Below are 24047 nucleotides of genomic sequence, written 5' to 3'. Positions count from 1 at the left end.
CATTCGTGTTTTTATATTATCTAATGTCCTGATTACAATCTTAATGCCATTTCTCAGGAATATGTGCTGAGTTTTATGTGATGTTTTGCCTGTCCATTTCATAGCAGAGTACTTAACATTATCAGAGGCCATTTGTATATGTAGTTTATTTTCTTTTCTTTATGTTCTTTTTAATTTTGTTATTTGTGGTGTTTACTATTTCTGGGTCATTCATTTGGAAAGTTGACCTGTCTTAATATGCCAAGTTCTTTCTTCACTTCTACTGGACATAATGGAAGCCGTATTACTCTGTGTATCGTAGAGTAAAAATGTGCTTGTTTCAGATGTAGCAGATGATTGGAGTAGGCATTGATAATCACTTCCATACATGCTGGTTTCCTAGATATTCAAAATTCATGTCTGCCATTTGTGTTATAAATTGTCAAATCCAGAAAATTTGTCTTTCCATCTACTTCATGTTCTGTCATATATTTGTTATTTGAATGCATACTGGTCAGTTCTTTGCTGTTTGTTGCCTCTGTAAAGAATAACAGAGTCATTGAGGTATCTTTTTTAGCACATTGTATTGGTAACAGTGTCTTAATTTGCCTGAATTTTATTTTTACTAACATAGAGATTTTTTCTTGGTGATTCCAAACATGTTACCAACATAGTATACTATAAAAAGATACATTAATGACTCATTTATTCTTTTCAGAGGTAACAAAATGCAACTTGGCTGAAAAAATTGACCAGTATGTATTCCAAGATCAGATTCATGAGAGAACATGAAGTAGATGGAAAGATAACTTTATTGGATTTAACAGTTTATAACAAAAACAGACATGCATTTCAAACATTTAGGTAACCAACATGTATGAACATGGTTATCATTGCCCATTCCTATCATCTGCTACATCAGAAACAAGTGTACTTTTACTCTGTGTCCACAGAAACAATAAATCTTCCATTATGCCCAGCAGAAGTGAAGAAAGCACTTGAAATATTAAGAGATGGCACCCTTGCAAATGAATGATCCAGAAATAGTAAACACCACAATAACAAAATAAAGAGGAATATATAGAAAATAAATAAACTGCATGTATTAACAGAATATGATAAAGTAAAGTACACCACTGTGAAAGTCAGGGTGAAACATCAGATAAAATTGAGGGCCATAATATTGGTAACATTAACAAGCAACTATAAATTTTACATTAAGTTGATAAACACACTGTTAGACATTTTAGAAGAACTGGGGATTTATACTACTAAAGGAAGGAACCAGACAAACTCTCCAGTGAACAGAATGAATTTCATCAGATGTGTGTTTTAATACTTTCGACAATCTGTTCTCACGGTTCTCAATCTTTTTTAGTTTGTGGCTCTCCTGACCAGTTGCATTGTTTCTGTTGCTCCCCTATGTGATACCTTGTTAAAACTGAAGTAATTAATAGGGAAAAAAGTTATGAATAAAATACTACTCACTTCAGTGTGACACTTTAGCTAGCTTTTTGTTACCCAACTTGTCAATCTTCACACCACATGAACTACAGCTTCACTCATTTCCTTCTCTGCACAGATTCTTGGTCGATACTTGGTTTTAATGACAACCATTGCCAAAAAGACACACTTACAAAGATAGGATGTTACAAAAGAAAATAATGCCTTAAGTGCTTTCTTGCTCAAGCTTGGAATCTCTTTTCTTACTGGATACCAAAATGTTGGCAATGTTATTGGCGAAAACTTCACTTTCAATGATAAACCTGAAAAAAGTTCTGTGAACTGTTCCTCTTCAGCAGTATTGAACTCAGAAGGAGAATCATTACCAAAGGAATTTTGAACCCACTGAAATCTGTCATAGTTTTCAGGAAAACGTTTCAAAATGAACATGAACTTCAGATAAATATCCTTCTATTATAGAAAAAGTAATTGCTGTAAGGGCTATCTCATTGCCCCTTATTAAATGCTGCAAACACAGGAAGCAGTCGACTTATACTCCATCGTTCATTTTTCCTTTGCAAAGAAGAAGTTCCTTTTTGAAGGCTGAAACGTTGTCAATAAGCTGAATTGAAATGAGTTTTACTTCTTCACAGAGACTTAGTCAGTGAATTTAACATCTTAAATATATCACACAAGTACGCAGCCCTTAATAGAAAGTCAGTGTTCAGAAAGCACTCAACACTGATATATTCTTCTTCCCAGTAAGAACAGACTTCTCATCTAAGTTAAAAAATGTGTGATAATACACATCACGTGGAAAGCCCATGAGTGCTGCTATAATGTATGGTTAGTCCCTGTCTCTTGATACATTTCTCTAAAAAAATCTAGCTTCCTGAGGACAGGTTCACCACATTTATGACAGTTTGCAGTATGTGATTCGGATCAACACTCAAATGTTGTGAAGTAAATGCTTCTCTATGTATAATGCAGTGGGTTCACATAATATGAGGAACTTTGCCACAGATAAGTGCTTGTAGACCACTGTAACACCCCAGTTTGGACTGTGCACAATCGGCACACACACACACACACACACACACACACACACACACACACACACACAAAAACAAACAAACAAAATGAGCCCAGTAAATTTGAGTTTCTGATATGAAGTTCACCACTATTTCAAACAAATCTTTGTGTGTGCTTTAAAAAAAAAAAAACTTCAGTCAGTTCATTACATTTTTCAATAAATCAAGCATAGCAAATTAAGTGAGCATCTCTATTGCTATCAGTAGCGTCATCAATTTGCAAACCAAAATCCCTCCCTGTAACTTTTTATATAATTTCTTCATGGAGATCCTCTCCTAAATCTTGAATTCAACAACTAATTGTAGTGTCAGAGAAAGGAATGGGCAAAAGCTGTTTTGCCATAGATTCTCCAAGCATAATAAACATCATGCCAGTAGCGCATGGTAGGATTAGTTCTTCTGGAAACGTATGGGCTTTCTTGCATGTTGTTGCTTGGTAAGCTGCATTGTAGGATGCTATAAGTGCTTTATTTGAGAATTTTACCTTCTTGGAAAATGATAATTTTTGTTTTTTCATTTGACTCAGTTTTGTATAAAAATGTCCTCGTGATTTGACCATGTCGTACTTCAGGACACTTTCCAAATGATGCTTTAATTTGCTAGATAGCATACATTCATCAGAAAGTATTTTCAAACACAAGAGACACTGTGGACACTCATCATTGTTCAAAACAGCACATGTGAAACTAAAATCTAAGTAGCTATCATTGTATTTTCTGTACTTGCATTTCCTATCTTCATTACCACTTTCCTTATTGGCCTCAGAAAGTTCTGACTTCCTACTTCCACTTGACAGATTTAAAAACTTTTCCTTTATCAAGTATGTGACAAAGTCAGAGTATAATAAAAACTTGTTGGGAACACACAATCACTGCAGGCGCTAAGTTAATGAGATAGTTCAGCTTCGAGGTTATTACTGCTTATCCAGGCTGGCCAGCATCTAAATGGAATTCCTCCAAGGCGACATACGTTAACATCAGAAATGAAATTTTCCACAACTGTCTTCTTTGCCACTAATTATGAAACAAATCCACACCACCACAGATGGTCATTATTTGTGAACCAGGGTGCTATGATGCACAGATTGAATACCACTCCCCTGTTCATTTGAGAGAGTCACTGCATCCTATAGACATGTTCGAACTGAGGATGGTCTCCCTGCAACCGAGTGCTGCACTGTGCTGTCTAGGCTATGCCATCACATGCTAGCATCTGCACTGCAAATATGCACACACATCACAGCTGGATGAAGAGTGCCACTGAGCTGCAGCAGAATGCCAGCCACGTTGTCCAGTTCAAATCATCTCTTCTAAGCTTATGGGCAGTGGCATAAGCATCTAGCAGCCTGAAGTGCAAAGTCATCAGTCATTGGAGATGTGTACTACAGAGATTGCACCTGTGTTTCTTTTACTGTAAAGACCTTGCTCTGTTCTTAAATATGTTTTTTATTGATTTAGCAGCCTGTACTCTATTTTTATGTTTTATGAATAACTGATTGAAATGTTATTTGTCATAATTTATGGTTTTCAAAGGTAAACATTGTGTTATAGAGGACATGTGCATCTAGCACAAAGAGTTGGAAAGGAAAACTGCATTTAGCTGTACCTATATAATTCCGTAATTTTTTATTTTACATTCAGTCCGATAACACAAGAATATGTGCTCGCCAAATGCCGCTTTTAGGTAGGATCCACAAGTATATTAATAGCATTTTACTTAGGTCACTTGTTACTTGATTTAAGGTTTTAATGCAAGCTTTTTATTGTATATAGCATCTGAAGATGGCTATTGTGGCCGAAACAAGTTATGGGTCATAAGAAAGTTATTGTGTGAAAGAAATAAACAAAACTTTATGTCACTCGCTTCCTCCTTAATCAAAATGTGTTTTTTTTCCAAAAAATTAGTAAGTTCCAACTGTGAGTAACACACTTCCAGTGGAGGTATTAATGAGTCACAGGTGCTATACAGAATGGTTGTGATGTAACCAATAATAGCATCCAAAAGAATGAGTACATTGTAGTCCTGTGAATAACACCCTGGCTGCAAGGAACTATCTGTGTATAAGAGGTTGTAATGTGGAACTCTGAGGCTGCATGTTACAGGGCATGGGTACGATTGATTTGTTTCAAATTACTAAAGTTTTAAGGGTGAGAAGACAAGCATTATAATAAGAACTGAACAGTTTTCTCAATACTGTCCCAAAATGAAGTGAACACGGGAAACTCACTTTCCTTTTGATGTATCCTAACCTGTTAAAACTTAATATGGTGCAGTTTGAAACTTATTATTTAGTTATGACTCAGTGACAGTATTGTTTTAATAATTGCAATAAATATCTCCCCTCCCAAGTAGTTATTCACAGCATGGCAGTCACTGCTCTAGAATCTCCCCCCCCCCCCCCCCCCTTCCAACTAGTTATTCACAGCATGGCATTCATTGCTCTAGACCCTCTACTTATTGTTTCCTTATGCTTAGACCCTGGTGTCAGCTCTTTTTGGTCCTACACTCTTCTCTTCCTTTGTATTGCTGTCTTCTGCTTTTGTTCCTCATGTTCTTTCCCCCCTTTATCTCTTTGCCACCATGTCTCCTTTTTACCCTTGTTTTCTTCTTCCTTAGTTTCTCTCATGCTGCACTTTTTTCTAGTTGTATAGTAATAAGTATGATTTTATTTTCCCTGTTTCTCTCTATAAAAAGCCATTTTACTTAACTTTATAATGCTCTGGACACTAACTCAGCCCTTGTAATCAGAGGTGGAGGGCTTGTCCAAAATACGCTCTGGGTCAGTTTTGATAAAAACAGCATCCTCTGCCCAGTCACAGGCATTACTCGCTTGTGGCAAGTTGGGGGATGTTTCTGTTACCACCACACCTCATAAGAGCTTAAATATGGTCCAGGGTATTATATTCCACAGAGACCTTCTTTTGCAGTCTGATGACGAGCTGTGCGCCAATTTAGAGCGGTGATGCATTCGTTTTGTCTGGCACGTCCATCGGGGTCTGAGGGATAAACAGGTTGCCGCCAGTGCCTTCATCTTGGCCTTCAAGGGTGACACATTGCCCGAGAAGGTCAAGTTGATGGTGTACTGCTGTGACGTCAAGCCATATATCCCTCCTCCAATGCGGTGCTTTAAGTGCTGCAAGTTCGGCCGTATGTCTTCCCGCTGTACTTAGAGCTCCACCTGTCGAGATTGTGGACATTCATCACATCCCAATACTCCATGTGCCCCGCCTCCCATCTGTGTCAACTCCGGAAAGCATCATTTACCTTGCTCACCAGACTGTAGGATTTTACAGAAACAGAGGAAAATCATGGAATATAAGACCCTGGACCGACTGACCTACACTGAGGCTAAGTGGAAAATTGAGCACCTACATCCTGTCGCTATGACTTCCTCATACGCCGCAGCTACGAGAACAGTTTCGTCTCGTCAGTTCCTCGAATTCCTGTTGTTTCTCAGAACCAGGAGACTACACTTGCCCCCTTGATGGAGGGGGTCCCTTCCCTCCCTGTTGCTCCCGCACCACCTATTTCGGGATCAACAACCCCCCCCCCCCCCCCCCCCAACTATTAGGATTTCAGTCCCTACTTCTGAGCCAGAGAAGCGTAAGGCTTCTTCGGCTCCTCTTGCTAGGAAGCAGTCCCTTGGGTCACTCCCTTCCCAGGTTTCCGCTAGTGGGAAAGACAACACTCGCCAGTGGCTGAAGTGCCCAAAAGCAGCTGGTTGTAAGGCTTCATGTTCATTCTCAGTCCCGGAGACTGATTCAATGAAGTCCTCCCAGCCAAAAACAGTGAGAGAAATCCAAAAAGAAGATCTCCAAGACCAATTGAATTGCGGTGGCACCCACACCACCACTTCCTACAAGCTCTGCATCTGAGGATGAGGTGGAGATTCTGGCGTCCACTGAAGACCTGGATCTCGCTGGGCCCTCAGACACAATGGATATAGACTGCTCAGGCAAAAAGTCAGTGGCAGCTGCTGACCCTGAGGCATAAACTGCCTCATTGAATGTTCCACGCCTTCCCCGTCTCACAATGATTTCATCCTCCAGTGAAATTGCTGCAGTTTTTTCCACCGCCTGGCTGAGCTACAGCAACTGTTAAGCTTTACATCTGCGTTCTGCATTGCCCTCCATGAAACCTTCACAGCTATAAGGGATATCACAGTAACCGTAACGAATATAATCGAGTGTCAGGTGGAGTTTGCGTTTATGTCCAAACTCAGTCTGTAGTGAAACTGTGCCCCTTCAAGCCCCTCTTGAAGCTGTGGCTGTCAGAATAAGGACAATGCAGGAAATAACTGTCTGCAATATTTATCTTCATCCAGATGGTGCAGTACCCCTGAATGTATTAGGTGCACTGATTGATCAACTCCCTAAACCTTTCCTACTTTTGGGAGATTTTAATGCCCATAACCCCTTGTGGAGTGACACCGTGCTTACTGGCTGAGGCAGAGATGTTGAAACTTTACTGTCTCAGTTCGACCTCTGCCTCTTAGATACTGGGGCCGCCACACATTTCAGTGTGGCTCAAGGTAGTTACTCTGCCATTGATTTATCAATTTGCAGGCCAGGATTTCTCCCATCTATCCACTGGAGAGTGCATGACCACCTGTGTGGTAGTGACCACTTCCCCATCTTCCTGTCACTGCCCCAGTGTCAGGCCCACGGACGCCTGCCCATATGAGCTTTAAACAAGGCAGACTGGGAAACTTTCACCTCTTATGTCACCGTTGACTCTCCCCCACATGGTAACATCGATATGATGGTTGGGCAGGTGACTACCACAATCATTTCTGTGGCAGAAAATGTGATCCCTCACTCTTCAGGGTGCCCCCCGCGAAAGACAGTATCTTGGTGGTCGCCATAAGTTGCTGAGGCAATTACAGAGCAACAGCAAGCTCTACAGCGACAAAGCGACACCCTTCCTTAGAGCATCTGGTATCGTTTAAGCGGCTCTGTGCCCGTGTACACCAGCTTATAAAACAATGGAAACAGCAGTGCTGGGAGAGGTACGTGTCAACCACCATTGGGTGCCAAACGTCACCTTCCTAAGTCTGGGCAAAGATCAAACATCTTTTCGGGTACCAGACCCCAACAGGTGTCTCTGGCATTACCATCAATGGCTTGCTATGTACCAAAGCAAACACTATTGCCAAGCACTTTGCTGAGCATTATGCTCAAGCCTCTGCGTCAGAGAACTACCCCCAGCATTTTGCACCCTCAAACGGTGGATGGAAAGGAAAGTCCTCTAGTTCACTACACGCCACAGTGAACTCTATAACGCCCCATTTACGGAGTGGGAGCTCCTCAGCGCATTTGCACATTGCCCCGACACAGCTCCTGGGCCAGATTGGATCCACAGTCAGATGATTATACATCTCTTGTCTGACTACAAGTGCCATCTCCTCGTCATCTTCAACTGGATCTGGTGCGATGGTGTCTTTCCATTGCACTGGCTGGAGAGAACATTGTTCCGGTGCTCAAACCTGCTAAAAGCCCACTTGATGTGGATACCTATTGGCCCATCAGCCATTATAATCTGGTGGAACGTATGGTGTGTCGGTGTTTCGTTTGAATCCTAGAGTCACATTGCCTACTGGCTCCATGTCAGGGTGGCTTCTGCCAGGGTCGCTCTACCGCTGATAATTTTGTGTCTCTTGAGACTGCCATCCGAATGGCCTTTTCCAGTTGCCAACATCTTTTTGCTGTCTTTTTTTATCTGTGCAAAGCGTATGACACCACCTGGTGACATAATATCCTCACCACAGTATACGGGTGGGGTCTCTGAGGTACACTCCCGATTTTTATCTAGAATTTCCTGTCACTCCGTACTTTCCTTGGTGCCTCACATAGTTCCCCCCATATCCAGGAGAATGGGGTCCCGCAGGGCTCTATATTGAGTGTATCACTATTTGTAATGGCCATTAACAGTCTAGCGGCAGCTGTAGGGCCATCCATCTCACCCTCTGTATGCAGACGACTTCTGCATTTCGTACTGCTCCACCAGTACTGGTGTTGCTGAGCGGCACCTACAGGGAACCGTCGACAAGGCGCAGTCATGGGCTCTCGCCCACGACTTCCAGTTTTCGGCTGCTAAGTCATGTGTCATGCACTTCTGTCGGCATCGTACCGTTCATCCGGAACCAGAACTTTACCTTCATGACGATCCACTCACTGTAGTGGAGATATATCAATTCTTAGGACTGGTTTTTGACGCCTGATTGACTTGGCTACCTCACCTTCATCAGCTTAAGCATAAGTGCTGGCAGCACCTCAATGCCCTCTGCTGCCTGATCAACACCAACTGGGGTGCAGATCTCTCTACTCTGCTGCAGCTCTACAAAGCCCTTGTTCAATCCTGCCTTGACAATGGGAGTCTTGTTTATGGGTTGGCAGCGCCCTCAGCCTTGTGTGTACTCGACCCAGTTCACCACTGTGGCGCTTTTAGAACGAGTCCAGTGACCAGTGTCCTGGTGGAGGCTGGAGTCCCTCCATTGCATATCTGACGTGGACAACTGCTCACCAGTTATGTTGCATATATTCATAGTTATCCTGAGCATCCGAATTACCGTCTCCTTTTTCCACTCATGGCAGTTCATCTCCCGCATCAGCGGCCCAGGTCACGGCTAACGATTGCGGTTTGCGTGCAGTCCCTTCTCTCCGAACTGGAGTCCTTTTCTTTACCACCTCCCATCCAGGTCCATCTGCATGCACCTCCATGGTGTACACCTAGGCCACAGATTCATCTGGACCTTTCGCATGACCCTAAGGACTCAGTTACTCCTGCCGCTCTCCACTATCACTTCCTCTTGTTTCTTGGCAAGTTCTGGGGCTCTGAAGTGGTTTACATCGACAGCTCGATCGCTGATGATCACATTGGCTTCGCCTACGTCCACAGAGGCCATTTTGAACAGCATTCCTTGCCCAACGGCTGCAGTGTATTCACTGCAGAGCTGGTGGCCATCTCTCGTGCACTTCAGTATATCTGTTCATGCCCCGGGGAATCGTTTCTTCTGTATACTGACTCCTTAAGCAGCCTGCAAGCTATCGACCAGTGCTACCCTCACTATCCTCTGGTAGCATCCATCCAGGAGTCCATCTATGCCCTGGACTGGTGCTGTCATTCAGTGGTGTTTGTGTGGATCCCAGGACACGTCTGCATCCCAGGCAATGAACTTGCCGACAGGCTGTCCAAACAGGCTATGCGGAAACTGCTTCTGGAGATGGGAAACTCTGAACCTGACCTGCGTTCTGACTTATGCCATAGGTTTTTCAGCTTTGGGAGACAGAATGGCATAACAGTACACACAACAAACTGCGTGTCATTAAGGAGACTACGAATGTGTGGAAGTCTTCTATGCGGGCCTCTCACAGATAATCAGTTGTCCTCTGCTGGCTTCGCATTGGCATGCTTGGGCGACCCACAGTTACCTCCTGCACCGTGAAGATCTGCCTGATTGTTGGTGCGGTGTCCGGTTGACGGTGGCCCATATTCTGGTGTACTGTCTCACTTTTACTGCCCAGTGGCAAAATCTTGGGTTACCGGACTCGTTGCCACTAATTTTATCCGAAAAAGCCTCATCAGCTGATTTAGTTTTACGTTTTATACGTGAGGGTGGGTTTTGTCATTTGATCTAAGTTATAGCGCATGTCCGTTGTCCCTCTGTGTCCTCCACCCTAGTGCTTCTAGGGTGGAGGTTTTAATGTGTTGCAGAGTGTCTGGCTTCTCCTTTTTTATTCTCATGGTCAGCCAGCCATGGCAGTCTGCTTTGTTATTTTAATCTCTTCATCTCATTTCTTGCGTTTCTGTGGTTTTCTTGACCCCTTTCGTCCATTTACGAGTTTGTTGCCCTTCATCGTTCTTGTGATTTTTCCTTTCATTCTGTTTTGAGTTGTCAGTCTCATCTGTTTTATTCTCACACTTGTGCCATTGTTTTATTTGGAACAAGGGACTGATGGCCTCGTAGTTTGGTCCTTTTCACCCTCTTTTAATCCAACCAACCAACCTTGTAATCAGCATGTTTGTAAATGTATTGGCCAATGTATCCAGAAAGATGCATATTATTTTGTTCTGAGTATACAGTCTAGTGGCTACAAGATATTTCAAGAGCTTTTACTTAAATCTTAGAAGGGATATTTCTGTAGCTCATAGCTGACATCAGATATATCTCATGCTCTATTATTTAGTTTTATTTTAAATAACAAGAATTATGTATGAACAGTGTTTAAACTTGTTAGTCACTGTTATTTGAAATTCCAAGTTTCATATTAGATTGCTTATTGAAATTTAAAAAAATCTTTTTCTACTGCTATGAAAATTAAAACTTTCTTGTAAAGTCTGTAGAGTTAGCTTCGTAGTTATGTGATTTATTGTTGTCAATTTGATTTCACTTCTTGCAGAATATTGCAGTTCAACATAGCATCTTGGTCCCATGTGGAAAATAAGTGAAAACTACACTAACTACACTACATTAATCTATGAGAGAAGTATCATAAATCAATTGGAATCATTACTGTATCATAGGTTAACTTGCAGACTTGTGGATAAAAGAAATGTCCACATGGAGAAAAGAGGAATTGGAATACAACAATCATGACAACAAATGAAATATTATTGTGTAATCCTGAGACATGATGTGCTCTATATAACCCAGAGATTCTCAAAGAGAATTAAAATATTTGATGGTATACGTCAGAAGTGGCTGCTGGTAGAACATTTGTGATGAAGCTGTGAGTTCTATCGTACTGTGCAACAGAGCACATGTGTACTCACTTAGGGGTTTGCTGGGAAGACTAGGCTATTCATGCAGTGAATGAAGAAACTTCTTTTTCACTTACTGAAACAGGCTAAGAATAAAAGTTTGATTACATTTGCATTGGCGTATTACTAAATTATATACACATTATTTCCACATATTTTTTCGTTATTAATGCATTTTTTCCTGTGGAAAATAATAAGATATATGTACCAACTCTGTGGGTACTGTGACTAATTCTGAGTTTTTCTTAAATAAATCATCATCCATGTTCCATTAGTTGTCTCCTTTTATGTAGAAATTGTATGGCACATAAGTGTGGGCAAAATTTGTCTTTCCATTTTAAGGGGTTTTTAATTTATTTAGTAAGTTAACAGAGTAGTTGCAGGAACAAATATTTTATTTGCAGCCTATGTACATTATATTTATTCCAATACAATTTTTAGGTTGGTGGATGTTGGCCGGAGGCTTGACAAAGCAGATCAAGATGGTATTAGGCAGATTGCCGAACATTTACAGCGATTAGGACAATTAAGCTATGCAACTGAAATGTTCAGAAAACTAGGTGATGAGAAGAGTATAGTTTTATTGTATGTAGAGGCCCAAGACTGGAAAGAAGCATTCTTATTAGCAGAAAAGCAACCTGAATATAGAGATTTAGTGTATGTTCCATATGCGCAATGGCTTGCAGAAAATGATAGATTTGCAGAGGCTCAGAAAGGTACATTTGAAATGTGTATTTTAACTTCTAAATTCACTTAGCCATAGTAACTCTTGTATCAGATATTAGCAATTGTAGAAATCTCATCCATCTATTTCTTGGTCCAATATATGACTGGATATTTTATTATTTTTCAGCTTTCCATAAAGCTGGCCACCCTGAAGAAGCTTTCCGTGTGTTACATCAGTTGATTCTAAATGCTGTTAATGAGAGCCGATTTCAAGATGCAGGATACTATCATTGGATATTGGCACACCAGTGTCTGGATATTGCTAGATCAGAGTAGTATTCCATCTTAATTAAGCAATCATCATTATCAGCTGCCAATGTTGGTGCCTTTTTTTAGAAAAAATTTTTTTTCTTTATTTCAGTGAACATCAGAAGACCAAGATGATAGAAAGATTTCATGAACATGAAAAACATGCATCTATTTATTATGCATATGATGCAATACAGAAATATCTTGTAAGTTTTTTGGTCAATAGAAGTCTAATTTTGGTGATAATTTATAATGCCTTGTAATGCAGTTATGTGTATTTCTGTCTTGTCATAGTTAATGTGATGGGTATAATGCCAATCAGACTCGCAGACTAAACCATGCAGCTTAGTATCATCTTTGCAGGAATAGCACGTCCTAAAAATAAACATTCAATAATGAAAGTAACATATATGAAGCAACAAAAATTAAATTGGTAACTCCATTATATGTGCAATTAAAAGAGCTAATGCGAAAAAGTATAGTGTCCAAAACATGGATTGTAGAAGTGAACCTGTCAAAGCTCTCTAGAAAATGAAGTTAGTACTTCTGTGCTAGTCGGCAGCTGTGGCTATACCAGCAAGTGAGAGTTGCATGGAGGTAAAAATCCTCCCATCACCACCTACTCCAGTCTGGTCACAAACATCGCCTATCCCATCAAAGGCAGGGCTACCTGTGAAACCAGTCATGTGATGCATTAGCTAAGCTGCAACAACATGCTGTGTTCTACATGAGTATGATAACCAACAAGCTGTCTTGTCAGCATAAATGGCCACTGCCAAACTGTTGGCAAGAAACAGCTGGACGTTCCAGTTGCTGAGCAAGCTGCCCAACACAATGTTCTTAATTTTGATGACTGCTTCACAGCCTGTGCCATCTGGACCCATCCTACCAATATCAGCTTTTCTGAATTGTGCAGGTGGGGACATTCCTTGCAGTAATTCCTATGTTCCGGTAACACTCCCGACCTCAACCTTTGTTAGTCATTATCCTCTACCCAGGTATCCCCTCTCCTGTTCCCATTCCAGCACTATGTAGCTCTCTATTCCACCAACACACCCACAACCATAATCTTTTTGCTTCTCTCCTTTTCCTTGGCTGGTATTCCCCACCCCCCACCCCCCCCCCCCCCCCACCCCACCCCACCCCGCTCACCATCTAACCTCCCGGCTGCACCCTACCCTCTCTTTGTTTCCTTCCTGTATGCTCCCACAAGAAGCACTTTACCATCCCCCACCACTATCCTTCTATCCCTCACCCTTGCCACCCCAGCCTCCTCGTTACCCCCACCACCTAGATTGCTTCTCCCATCATGCGCTGCTCCTCAATGTCTGGCCTCAGCAGCCAGAGACTCTGGTCATGTGTGTGTGAGTTGTGATTGTATGAGTGTGTGTGTATGTTGTCTAATTCCGATGAAGCCCCTTTGGCCAAAAGCTTACTTGTTTGACAGTCTTTCTGTTATGCCTGCCTGTGACTCAGTGTCTCCACTATATGGTGAGCAGTAATCTGTCCTTTTCATAATATTGTCATTGTGAATAGCGTAACTCGTAGGCCCATTTCACACTGGGACACTGGTGAAGGTCACCAGCTATGGTCACCGACAGAGATACATTCGTGTGAACTGGAGTGTTCACACCAGGACACTACACTGCCTCACTAAGCCACTGTGACCCAGCAGTGACTCACGCTTGCCACATGTGACGGAAAAGGTCACTGTGTTTACTTCAGTCACTGCCAGATGTGCATTAGTCTTAACTGGAGTGTTCACTCTGGAACATGATCACAGACACCGTACTGCAGATTTGCCAACTGACAGGCAGTCATTTCTGAGACAGTGACGGGAAATATTCATTGTACATTATATGTACACTCTATAGCCATGAGTTTAGATTTGATTAACATGGAAGATTTTATAAGTGAAGTAGAAAGCTGTCCTGCTATTTGGGATATGAAAAGCGATGACTATAGCAACGAAGTGATGAAAACGAATGTGTGGCAAGAAATGATAATGAAGTTTGTGCCTGATTTCAGTGAGAATAGCATGGATAAGAAAAACAAAATTGGTAAGTTGTATGTTCTTTTTTCAAATTTGATACCTTATTTTTCAGACCACAAAAGGCTAGCAAAAGTTTGTTGCTACACCTGTATGAATCCATTTCACTAATTAATCAGTTCGCAATTCCTGTGGTGTCCCACACCAGTGATCTGAGAGTATTCACCACAGTCACCGGTGACCATCATTAGCGACCGTCACCAGTGTCACAGTGTGAAATGGGCCTTAACTGCAGTAATGAGAAATCCAAATTTTGAATTATCTGAAACTGAGGACATAATCTTCTACTAAAATTAAAGTGCTGTGATGTTAATGCGATCATGAAACCTATATCAATTTTGATGATGTAGTGCATTTTCCTTTTATTTTTTGCACACTTATCCACTATTTGCATATTAAAATTTTGATGGATACTTGTGAATATATAAACATCTCATCAGTTTAATGTATTATCATTTCAGGACGAGCCATTTACTTCTTATATGCCAGAAGCCCTCTTCAGTATATCGAGGTATTTGATGCTTGAGACAAAAGATTTGCGACCCAAAGGAGTATCTCAGTTGTATCCTTTTCACATTGACACTATTTCTGGTATTATAAGTATGAAAGTAAGCAGCTGTATGGTGGATAAATTTCACTAGTTTAAAATTTGGTTTCTACTACGTCAAAAGTTAATGTAGCATATTTCTGCCTTAGCTTAATCATTTTGACTTAATAGAACTGAATTATAAAATGTGTCTGCTCCAAGAAACATGTCATTCAACTGGAAAATGAAAGCACATTTATGAGGTTAAGACTTTGTATAGTTGATGGCAGTCGTGTATATTGGCTATGTAATGAAAGTGTTGTCTAATGTGGAACAGTAACATATTTGGCGAGCATAATAATTCTGTGGATAACATCATGAAACTCGTATGATTTTCATTCAGTGAACAATTTACAGTGAGTTAATCTTTTCTTTGTAATAGAACATAATATTGTTTGTAAATTTTCCTCTGTTTCCCTGAATGACAGGACAAATCTTGGGATGGTACATTCAGCACATAAAAAATGCAACAGATACTGTATTTTCAAAGTTGGAGAGCAGAATCTTAAACCAGTTCAGGGTATTAAATACGTAATTTTATTTCATTATTGCAAAGGAAGTGAAATTATGATAGTCCTAAAGTCCCTAATGCTTTATAGCAAATGAACAAATGAAGTGCAATTTCTTGATCATTAACAACAATAAGGCTGAAATCTAAGATTAGACCTATATTTCAAAAACTATGTTACTCATGCTGTAAGTACTACAGAAAAAAAAATTGGAAAAGATAATTATTTGGGATTCTGACAACACACTAGATCACGTAAGAAGCTGTAAAATTATTATGCCGAATTAGAGTTCTGCTAAGTGTATCAGCATAGAGGGTGATCACATTATTGGGCATCCAAGTAGCATTCACTCAGTATCATAAATAAAACAAAGTGTAAGTAAGTTCAAAACATTAATTACAAACAGTTTATTGAAGAAAAGCAAATGACCATCAGAGTTCACATTTGTTAGTGAGTGCCTGTAGCCTGTTCTGCACGGAACTTGAAGCACTTAAATGTATGCAATCAAGTTTCCCATTATGTGTTAAAATCGAGATCTGTGAAATAAGTGCTTTTACCAAATTATCTGTCAATATAAAAAGAGAATGTCTTGTTGTACAGTAAATAATTTGTTTAATATTCAATATGAAACAAATTTACTAGTGAGTTGGATATGATGGAATTTTAAAATGGCACATATTATTGTGTAAGATTAAATATCGTGCCATTGATTTTTTCTGTAATAAGCTATATGAAAAGAATGCAAAATGTATTTCAGATATATTTACCTTATAAAAAATAGAGGATGAAAACCACAAACAGAAAATAAGGACAGAAACTGTTCTCTCATAGATAAATGATAGGTGGCTCATAGGTACACTTAACAGTTTAAAATACCATCACATTAGCATTTAAATTTTTGCCCCTCTTAAGCACTCTCTCTCTCTCTCTCTCTCTCTCTCTCTCTCTCTCTCTCTCTCTCTCTCTCTCTCTCTCTCACTCTCCCCCCCCCCCTCCCTCCCTCCCTCCCTCCCTCCCTCCCCTCTGCAAGTGTGTGTGTGTGTGTGTGTGTGTGTGTGTGGGGGGGGGGGGGTCAATTAGAAAAAGAGCAAATGCTCATTAGCTTATAAAGTTTTCTCAGCTGTTTTGTATGTATCACCTAAAGATAAATGGTTGTCTTCCCCCATTGTTTTCTTTGTGGATTGTATATTATCACAATATTTTTTCATAATTACTTATTAAATAATATTAATTAGTGCTGCTCCTGCCTCAGTTTATGGAATAGCTGCTTTTCATCTCGTATTGGTACCTTAATATTTACTTGATTACATTGCAATTTTGAAAGAAAATAGTTACCTATATTGTAAATGCTTTATCCTGTTTACACACTACATTACTACTTGTCATGCAGCTTTACAGCAAACACTGCTACTTGCAGTGAAGTTAAAAGAACTGTTCAGTCCTTGAATCTAGATATTCAGACGATTTGTACACAATTAATTTTCTTTTGAAGGCACTGGGATATCTGGTTTGTAGCTTTATGTTAGATGGAAGCTTGTTAAGTACCTTTGCCCAGAGTACATACAGCAGAGTCCCACTAATCTGAACCCCAGTAATCCGAATGTTTGCTTAATCTGAACATGACAAATGTTAGTCTATGTATGGAAAACTGTGCTGTAAACTGCTGTACATACACACTATTTTAATTTACACAATACAGTAAACATGTATTAGAAAAATTGCCAAGAAAACAGTAGGTTTAAACAATCCATAAAGATGAAAGAAAAGCTGCCAAACTTACTAAAATACAGCGGACATTTTATTCCTACTTTTTAGATGACAAATACTCAGTCATTGTTTTTTGGCGTAATGAAGACAGTCTGTTATATGAGGCATAGTTGCGCCATCGTCTCATAAACATCAAATCAGCGGGTGTAGCTGTTGCTCCAAATAATGTAGCGCAAGGCCAAGGTCTTCTGCTGTGTCACTGTGTGGCACCAGGTCTCCTATGTCGCCTCCAGGCTCAAGTGTTTTTCCCCAAGATATTGCACAGGACTGTTCGAGCTTCACCTGGTTCTTCTCCCAATCACAAATGGTTGCTTTACCAACACCCAGTTCTGTTGCCAGTGTAGACACATTCTCACCGTTGTCTACCCCCTTCAAAGCATTCAGTTTTTCACAGAGAGTTAATGTTGTATGTCTCCATTTACTCATGATGAAAATACGTACATCACTACACCTGTAGGAATACAATACAACTGTTATGCTTGCCAACAATCAATAACTAACATAACCAAGAGCTTTGCAAGCCAACTGGCAGTGCACTGACGTCAGACACTACAAAGTGCTCAACAACGCACAACAACAAGGGCAGGGAGTGAGAGTGAGCCATAGTTCCCACACTTCTTCCCATTTGTTACCATGGTGTATCTACTTATCTGCTTGGTATACTTCATTCTAGAAACTTGTCACCGTAATTCCAGCTAATCCGAACAAATCGGTAATCCGAACAAGTTCCGGTACCAGTTAGTTCAGATTAACAGGACTCTCCTGTAATTCCACGGTGAACCATACACAGGCAAACTTAATATAAAAATTATTTTTGTGTTTTGTGTTGTGATTATGTACATTACAGTATATTTGTAACTGATTTGCAATGTCAGCAGCAAAATCCATAATGGAGTAAATACACTACTGGCCATTAAAATTGCTACACCACGAAGATGGTGTGCTACAGACACGAAATTTAACCGACAGGAAGAAGATGCTGTGATATGCAAATGATTAGCTTTTCAGAGCATTCACACAAGGTTGGCGCCAGTGGCGACACCTACAACATGCTGACATGAGGAAAGTTTCAAACCGATTTCTCATACACAAACAGCGGTTGACCGGTGTTGCCTGGTGAAACGTTGTTGTGATGCCTCATGTAAGGAGGAGAAATGCGTACCATCATTTTTCCGACTGTGATAAAGGTCGGATTGTTGCCTATCGCGATTGTGGTTTATCGTATCCTGACATTGCTGCTCACTTTAGTCGAGATCCAATGACTGTTAGCAGAATATGGAATCAGTGGGTTCAGGAGGGTAATACGGAACGCCGTGCTGGATCCCAATGGCCTTGTATCACTAGCAATTGAGAATTCAGGCATCTTATCCGCATGGCTGTAACGGATCATATAGCCACGTCTTGATCCCTGAGTCAACAGATGGGGACGTTTGCAAGACAACAACCATCTGCACGAACAGTTCAACGACATTTGCAGCAGCATGGACTATCAGCTGCATCACAGACAGGAGCGCCTGCGATGGTGTACTAAACGACGAACCTAGGTGTACGAATGGCAAAACGTCATTTTTTCGGATGAATCCAGGTTCTGTTTACAGCATCATGATGGACGCATCCGTGTCTGGCGACATAGCGGTGAATGCACATTGGAAGCATGTATTCGTCATCGCCATACTGGCGTATCAACTGGTGTGATGGTATGGGGTGCCATTGGTTACACATCTCGGTCACCTCTTGTTCACATTGACAGCACTTTGAACATTTCAGATGTGTTACGACCCGTGGCTCTACCCTTCATTCGATCCCTGCGAAACCCCACATTTCAGCAGGAAAATACACGACCGCATGTTGCAGGTCCTGTACAAGCCTTTGTGGATACAGAAAATGTTTGACTGCTGCCATGGCCAGCACATTCTCCAGATATCTCACCAATTGAAAACGTCTGGTCAATGATGGCTGAGCAACTGGCTCGTCACAATACGCCAGTCACTACTCTTGATGAACTGTGGTATTGTGTTGAAGGTGCATGGGCACAGCTGTACCTTTACACGCCACCAGCTCTGCTTGACTCAATTCCCAGGCGTATCAAGGCCGTTATTACGGCCAGAGGTGGTTGTTCTGGGTGCTGCTTTCTCAGGATCTATGCACCCAAATTGCATGAAAATGTAATCACATGTCAGTTCTAGTATAATATACTTGTCCAATGAATACCCATTTATCATCTGCATTTCTTCTTGGTGTAGCAATTTTAATGGCCAGTAGTGTATATTGAGAAGTGAGTGTAATTATTCCAAGATACTTAAAAAGGCTTTTGTAAACTTTGCAGTTATCTATTGTACACAACATTTGTACTGTTCTCTCCTTGTGAATGAATACTTTATTTACTTCAGGTGCACTGCCCTACAAGATAACTCCATAAGACAACAGGAGTGAAAATCTACAAAATAAACCTTATCATTTATATTGCTTTCACTATAAGCACTTGTGTTTCACTAACCAGTGAACAAGTGACAAGTTAAGTGTGGCTTCTCCCCACCGAAACTTTTTCGTAGGTTATCACAATGTGAAATACTTGTAGATGCAAAATATGCTAAACTGAGCTTCCTGATTAGTGTTTGTTTGTGTTGATTCCCTTTTAACTTGTTATGCTGTTGAATTCGTAGGAATTTTATGTGCAGTATTTAATTTAGTCTGTGAACATTAATACTTAACATTTGGTAATAGCAGGTCATTTTTTTTCTATTTTAGAAATCGTATAATGCAAGTCCTTTTGAGATTAAAGCTTTAACTTTTTGCCATGAGTCAATTGAATGCATGACATCATGGCATAAAAGCAGAGAGAACAAGGACCTGTCTTTCATGCATGTTATAAATCACTGCACATCACCTCACGTGGGATTGCTAGAGGAAAGTCATTATTTTCGTCATTCTTTGAAGAAAGAATACACTCTTCCTCACTATAGATGATTGTCCATTGGTCACCTGAGAAACACTATATGAAATTACTTTAAGGGGAACAGTATATGAAGTTACTTTAAGGTGGTGCATCACCTGATTCTCTAAAGTCTTTCTATTTCTGTAGCAGCTGTTAATATATGCTAAGAATCCTTGACTGTATGTATGTACATATGTGATCTAACTCAGTGTCAAATGATACTTAAGATCTGTTAAGTGTATATTATGGTCAGAAGATTTTTAATTTTGCTTGTATTTAATGTGTGATGACAATTATTAATGGCTTAAAACAAGCACTAAATGGAAGAAAATATAACCACTGCATATTGTTTGGCATAAATATGTTCAGCCACCTCAAAACAATAATTTATTGCACTTTCAAAATGTTTTATTTTTGTTGTTCTTGTTGTTATTTTTATCTGGTTTGAAGTAGCTCTCCAGTCTAGTCTAACCTATGATAGACTCTTCATCTTTGCATGACTATTGAAGCTTACATCCATTTGAATCTGTGTTTTGTAGGTAAGTGATTGTCTCCTTCTACAGTCTTTACCCCCTGCACTTCCTTCTCTTATCAGTTTGATTCCATACCTTTTCATTAGTTATCCAATCTATTCATCCAGTCTTTTATATTATTCTATGGTACCACATTTGAAAAGATGCTATTTTCTTGTCTTTAACTGTTAATGATCCATTTTTCTCTTCTATACAAGGCTACTCTCCAGATGAATACTGTCAGAAAAGACTCCTAAAACTTAAATTTGTATTCAGTGTTAGCACGTTACTCTTTTTCAGAAATGCTTTTCTTGCTGTTGACAGTCTGCATTTTATATCCTCTCTATTTCACTCATCATCAGTTATTTTCGTGCTTAGATAGCAAAACACATATGCTACCCTTAGTGTCTCATTTCCTAATGTAGTTTACTCAACATAACTTGATTTAAGTTGGCCACTTTCTGTTACCCTTGTTTTATTTTTATTGATGTCATTTTAAAATCTATTTTCCAAGACACTATCTATTCTATTCAACTGCCTTTCCAATTCCCTTGCCATCTCTAAAAGAACTACAATTTTATCAACAAACTACAACAAGTTAATTTCATCTCCCTGCACTTTAATTGCTTTCCAGGTTTGTCCTGGGTATCTTTCACAATTTGCTCAGGGCACAGACTGAATATAACCTACAATCCTGTCTCAAACTCTCTTTACTAATGCTTATGTTTCATGTCTGGTTTCTCTGCAAGTGGTAAATAATCTTTCACTTCCTGTACTTTGTCCCTGCTACCTTCATAATTTCAAAGAGTGTATTCCAGTTAACATTTTCAGAAGCTTTCTCTATAATCTATAAATGCTGTAAACACAGACGCGCCTTTCTTCAGCTTATCTTGTAATACAAGTCGAAGGATCAGTATTGAATCCCAAGTTCCTGCACTTCTTGGAACATGGGCTGATTTTCCTTGATTTTGGCTTTACCTGTTTTTCCAGTTTTCTTTAAATATTTTGTGTCTGTATTGTGCAACTATGACTTATTAAACTGTTTCAGCAATATTCACACCCATTAGCACCTTCCATTTTTGTAATTGTAATTATCTCATTATTCATGAAGTCTGAGGTTGTTTCGCCTATATATCGTACACGTTAAGTGGAATAATTTTGTTAAGGCTGGCTCTCCCAAAGATCTCAATAATTCTGAGGAAGTTTCACTACCCCAGAAGTCCTTTATCGACTTAGTAGGCTCTTTCATATTCTTCTTGCAGTATCCTGTCTCCCATCCCTGTTTGTTTTCCTTACATAGTCATTGTATATATTCTTTCCATCTTTCAGCCTTCCTTCTTTGTTTTATGCTGGATTGCCGTCTGTGCTCTTAATATTGATACAGGGGCTTCTCTCTCTCTCTCTCTCTCTCTCTCTCTCTCTCTCCCTCTCTCTCTTTCTCTCTTTTCAAATATCTGTTTAATTTTCTTATAGGTGGCACCTATCTTTTCCATAGTCATCCATACATCTACAGCTTCACATTTCATCACTGACCATATGTGCTTTGCCTTTTTACACTCCCTGTCAATCTAATTTTTTAGACTTGTGTATTCTCTTTTGCCCACCTGTTCCCTTTGCCCACCTGTTCATATTCTCTTCCTCTGTCATTTGAATTCATTATCTCAACGACAGGTTGCTACTCAACCACATAGAAGGAGTGTTGAGTCACACATGTACAATGAAAAAGGCTGCTAAAGTATTTAAGCTTTTGGACAAAGTCCTCCTACTGAAATATAAACTGCACAACACATGTCTCTGGACATTGGAGTGTTGTTATTCCATCCTAGACTTTCCATTGTTGAAATTCATTGTCTTTTTTTCCCAGATACAGTGCAAGTAACATAGACCACATTACTTAGCGATTTGCTCTAAGTTAGATACAATGGTATTGCACTCTTCTAACATAGTAAAAGCATACTTATTTTTGTTGTTAATATAATAGTTTCCTTAACAATAGAACAGTGCTATATTGTACACACTTGAAAAGCAAGCCCAGCAGCTCGAGGCATACAAGTTAGCACGGCAAGTACTGGAAAAAATCCAACAGCTTCGAATACCACATAGATTCCAGGTAATAGCTTGTAGCTAGCACTGAAAAATTACTATCATATTCCTTTAGAAGAATTGGAAATAATTAATTTTTATTTTGCGTTTCAAAGTTCTGTATCTGTTGACACATGGGAGCCTGAAGAAGCCTTTAGTAGCTCAAGGAGACATCCATAGTACATTTACAATTCATCAAAACTGTCAGATATTACTATAATCATTTTGGCTCTTGTTGTTCTTCTCCTTCAGGTTTTATCCCACCTGTCATAGGTCCTTCTGGTATTTCCCAGTTAGGAAGTTTATTAGCTTACATAATATGTGAAATAATTGCAGATCAGCATTGCACTTAGTAATGATGTACCTCCTAATTTCAGAATTAATAATTTTACTACACAATAAAAGTTGAATCTTTATATTCCATTGGTATTACGTTCAAATTGTGTTTCCATAATTTTATTAAAAGAATACTTTGGTTGACAGAACAAAAAAAATTACAAGGCTGACCAGTAATTCTCTTCAGGAGAAAGAACTACCAATACATACTTCTAAATGTCGGGGGAAAAGCATCTAGCTTTCAGAACTACTAATTCTGTCCGAAGGGAAGAAAGAGTGCTAGATTGCGGGAGATTGGGAAGGAGGTGCAGGTGACCTGTTGTGTCACACAACTTTAATCACATCTTATCTCACTGTTTATGCAGAAGTAATAAGATCTTGTTTCGTCCCCCGAGAACTCCTTGAAGTGTAATGCAAGTTTGACTTTGAATTGCCTGTGTAAATGTAAATATAATTTGACTTAAAATTTACAATGTTAAAATCATGTGTTTTGTTCAACAGGAGACATATCAAATTAAAAAAGAATCATAAGTGCCTTGTTGTAGAAAAATTTAATAGATGAAAAACTACAAAAAAATGAAGTGATTAGCATCAGTTTATAGTTTTTAAGCTGTTATACAGCAGCAAATTAAAAATACAACAGAATGAAATGACGTCATTTTGTTTTTAACACTGAAAAGTTTTAAAAACATGTTGTGAGATTATTGTAGTACAACTACTGCAATATCATAGTTAAATGCACAGATAAATGTTGGTGTTGTACTTTTTCTTTTTTCTCTCTCCATAAGCTCCACTGTGGGATAGTAGCACTTATCAACTAAAAGGTTGTACAACCATTGTGTCAGTGCTGAGCTCCAACTTAAATATATTTTCACGTCTTAACCGCAATCACAAGTCCAAATCCAAATATAGTGTCATTAGTGAAGTACAACACATGTTTATTGTGGACACCAACATATGGGTAAAACAGTACTGCCCCCCCCCCTCCCCCCCAGATGGAGAGTGCTGCTGTTTATACAAAC

The 24047-nt window shown here is 39.6% G+C and overlaps 1 protein-coding gene across 3 annotated transcripts in view; it reads left to right on the top strand.

Annotated features, from left to right (window-relative positions):
• LOC124795389 (intraflagellar transport protein 122 homolog) overlaps positions 1–24047 on the top strand; it is a 242550-nt gene that overhangs the window by 154359 nt on the left and 64144 nt on the right. For all 3 annotated transcript variants that reach the window (XM_047259406.1, XM_047259414.1, XM_047259422.1), the window contains 5 exons: positions 11715–11989; positions 12127–12271; positions 12361–12454; positions 14760–14860; positions 22609–22717. In XM_047259406.1, the coding sequence (XP_047115362.1) occupies positions 11715–11989; positions 12127–12271; positions 12361–12454; positions 14760–14860; positions 22609–22717 (724 nt within the window). The remainder of the gene's footprint in view (positions 1–11714; positions 11990–12126; positions 12272–12360; positions 12455–14759; positions 14861–22608; positions 22718–24047) is intronic.

The sequence above is a fragment of the Schistocerca piceifrons genome, chromosome 1 (assembly GCF_021461385.2).
Source record: "Schistocerca piceifrons isolate TAMUIC-IGC-003096 chromosome 1, iqSchPice1.1, whole genome shotgun sequence".
Classification (NCBI taxonomy): Eukaryota; Metazoa; Arthropoda; class Insecta; order Orthoptera; family Acrididae; genus Schistocerca; species Schistocerca piceifrons.
The sequence above is the reverse complement of the archived record's forward strand: the minus strand, read 5'-3'. Positions and strand labels throughout refer to the sequence as shown.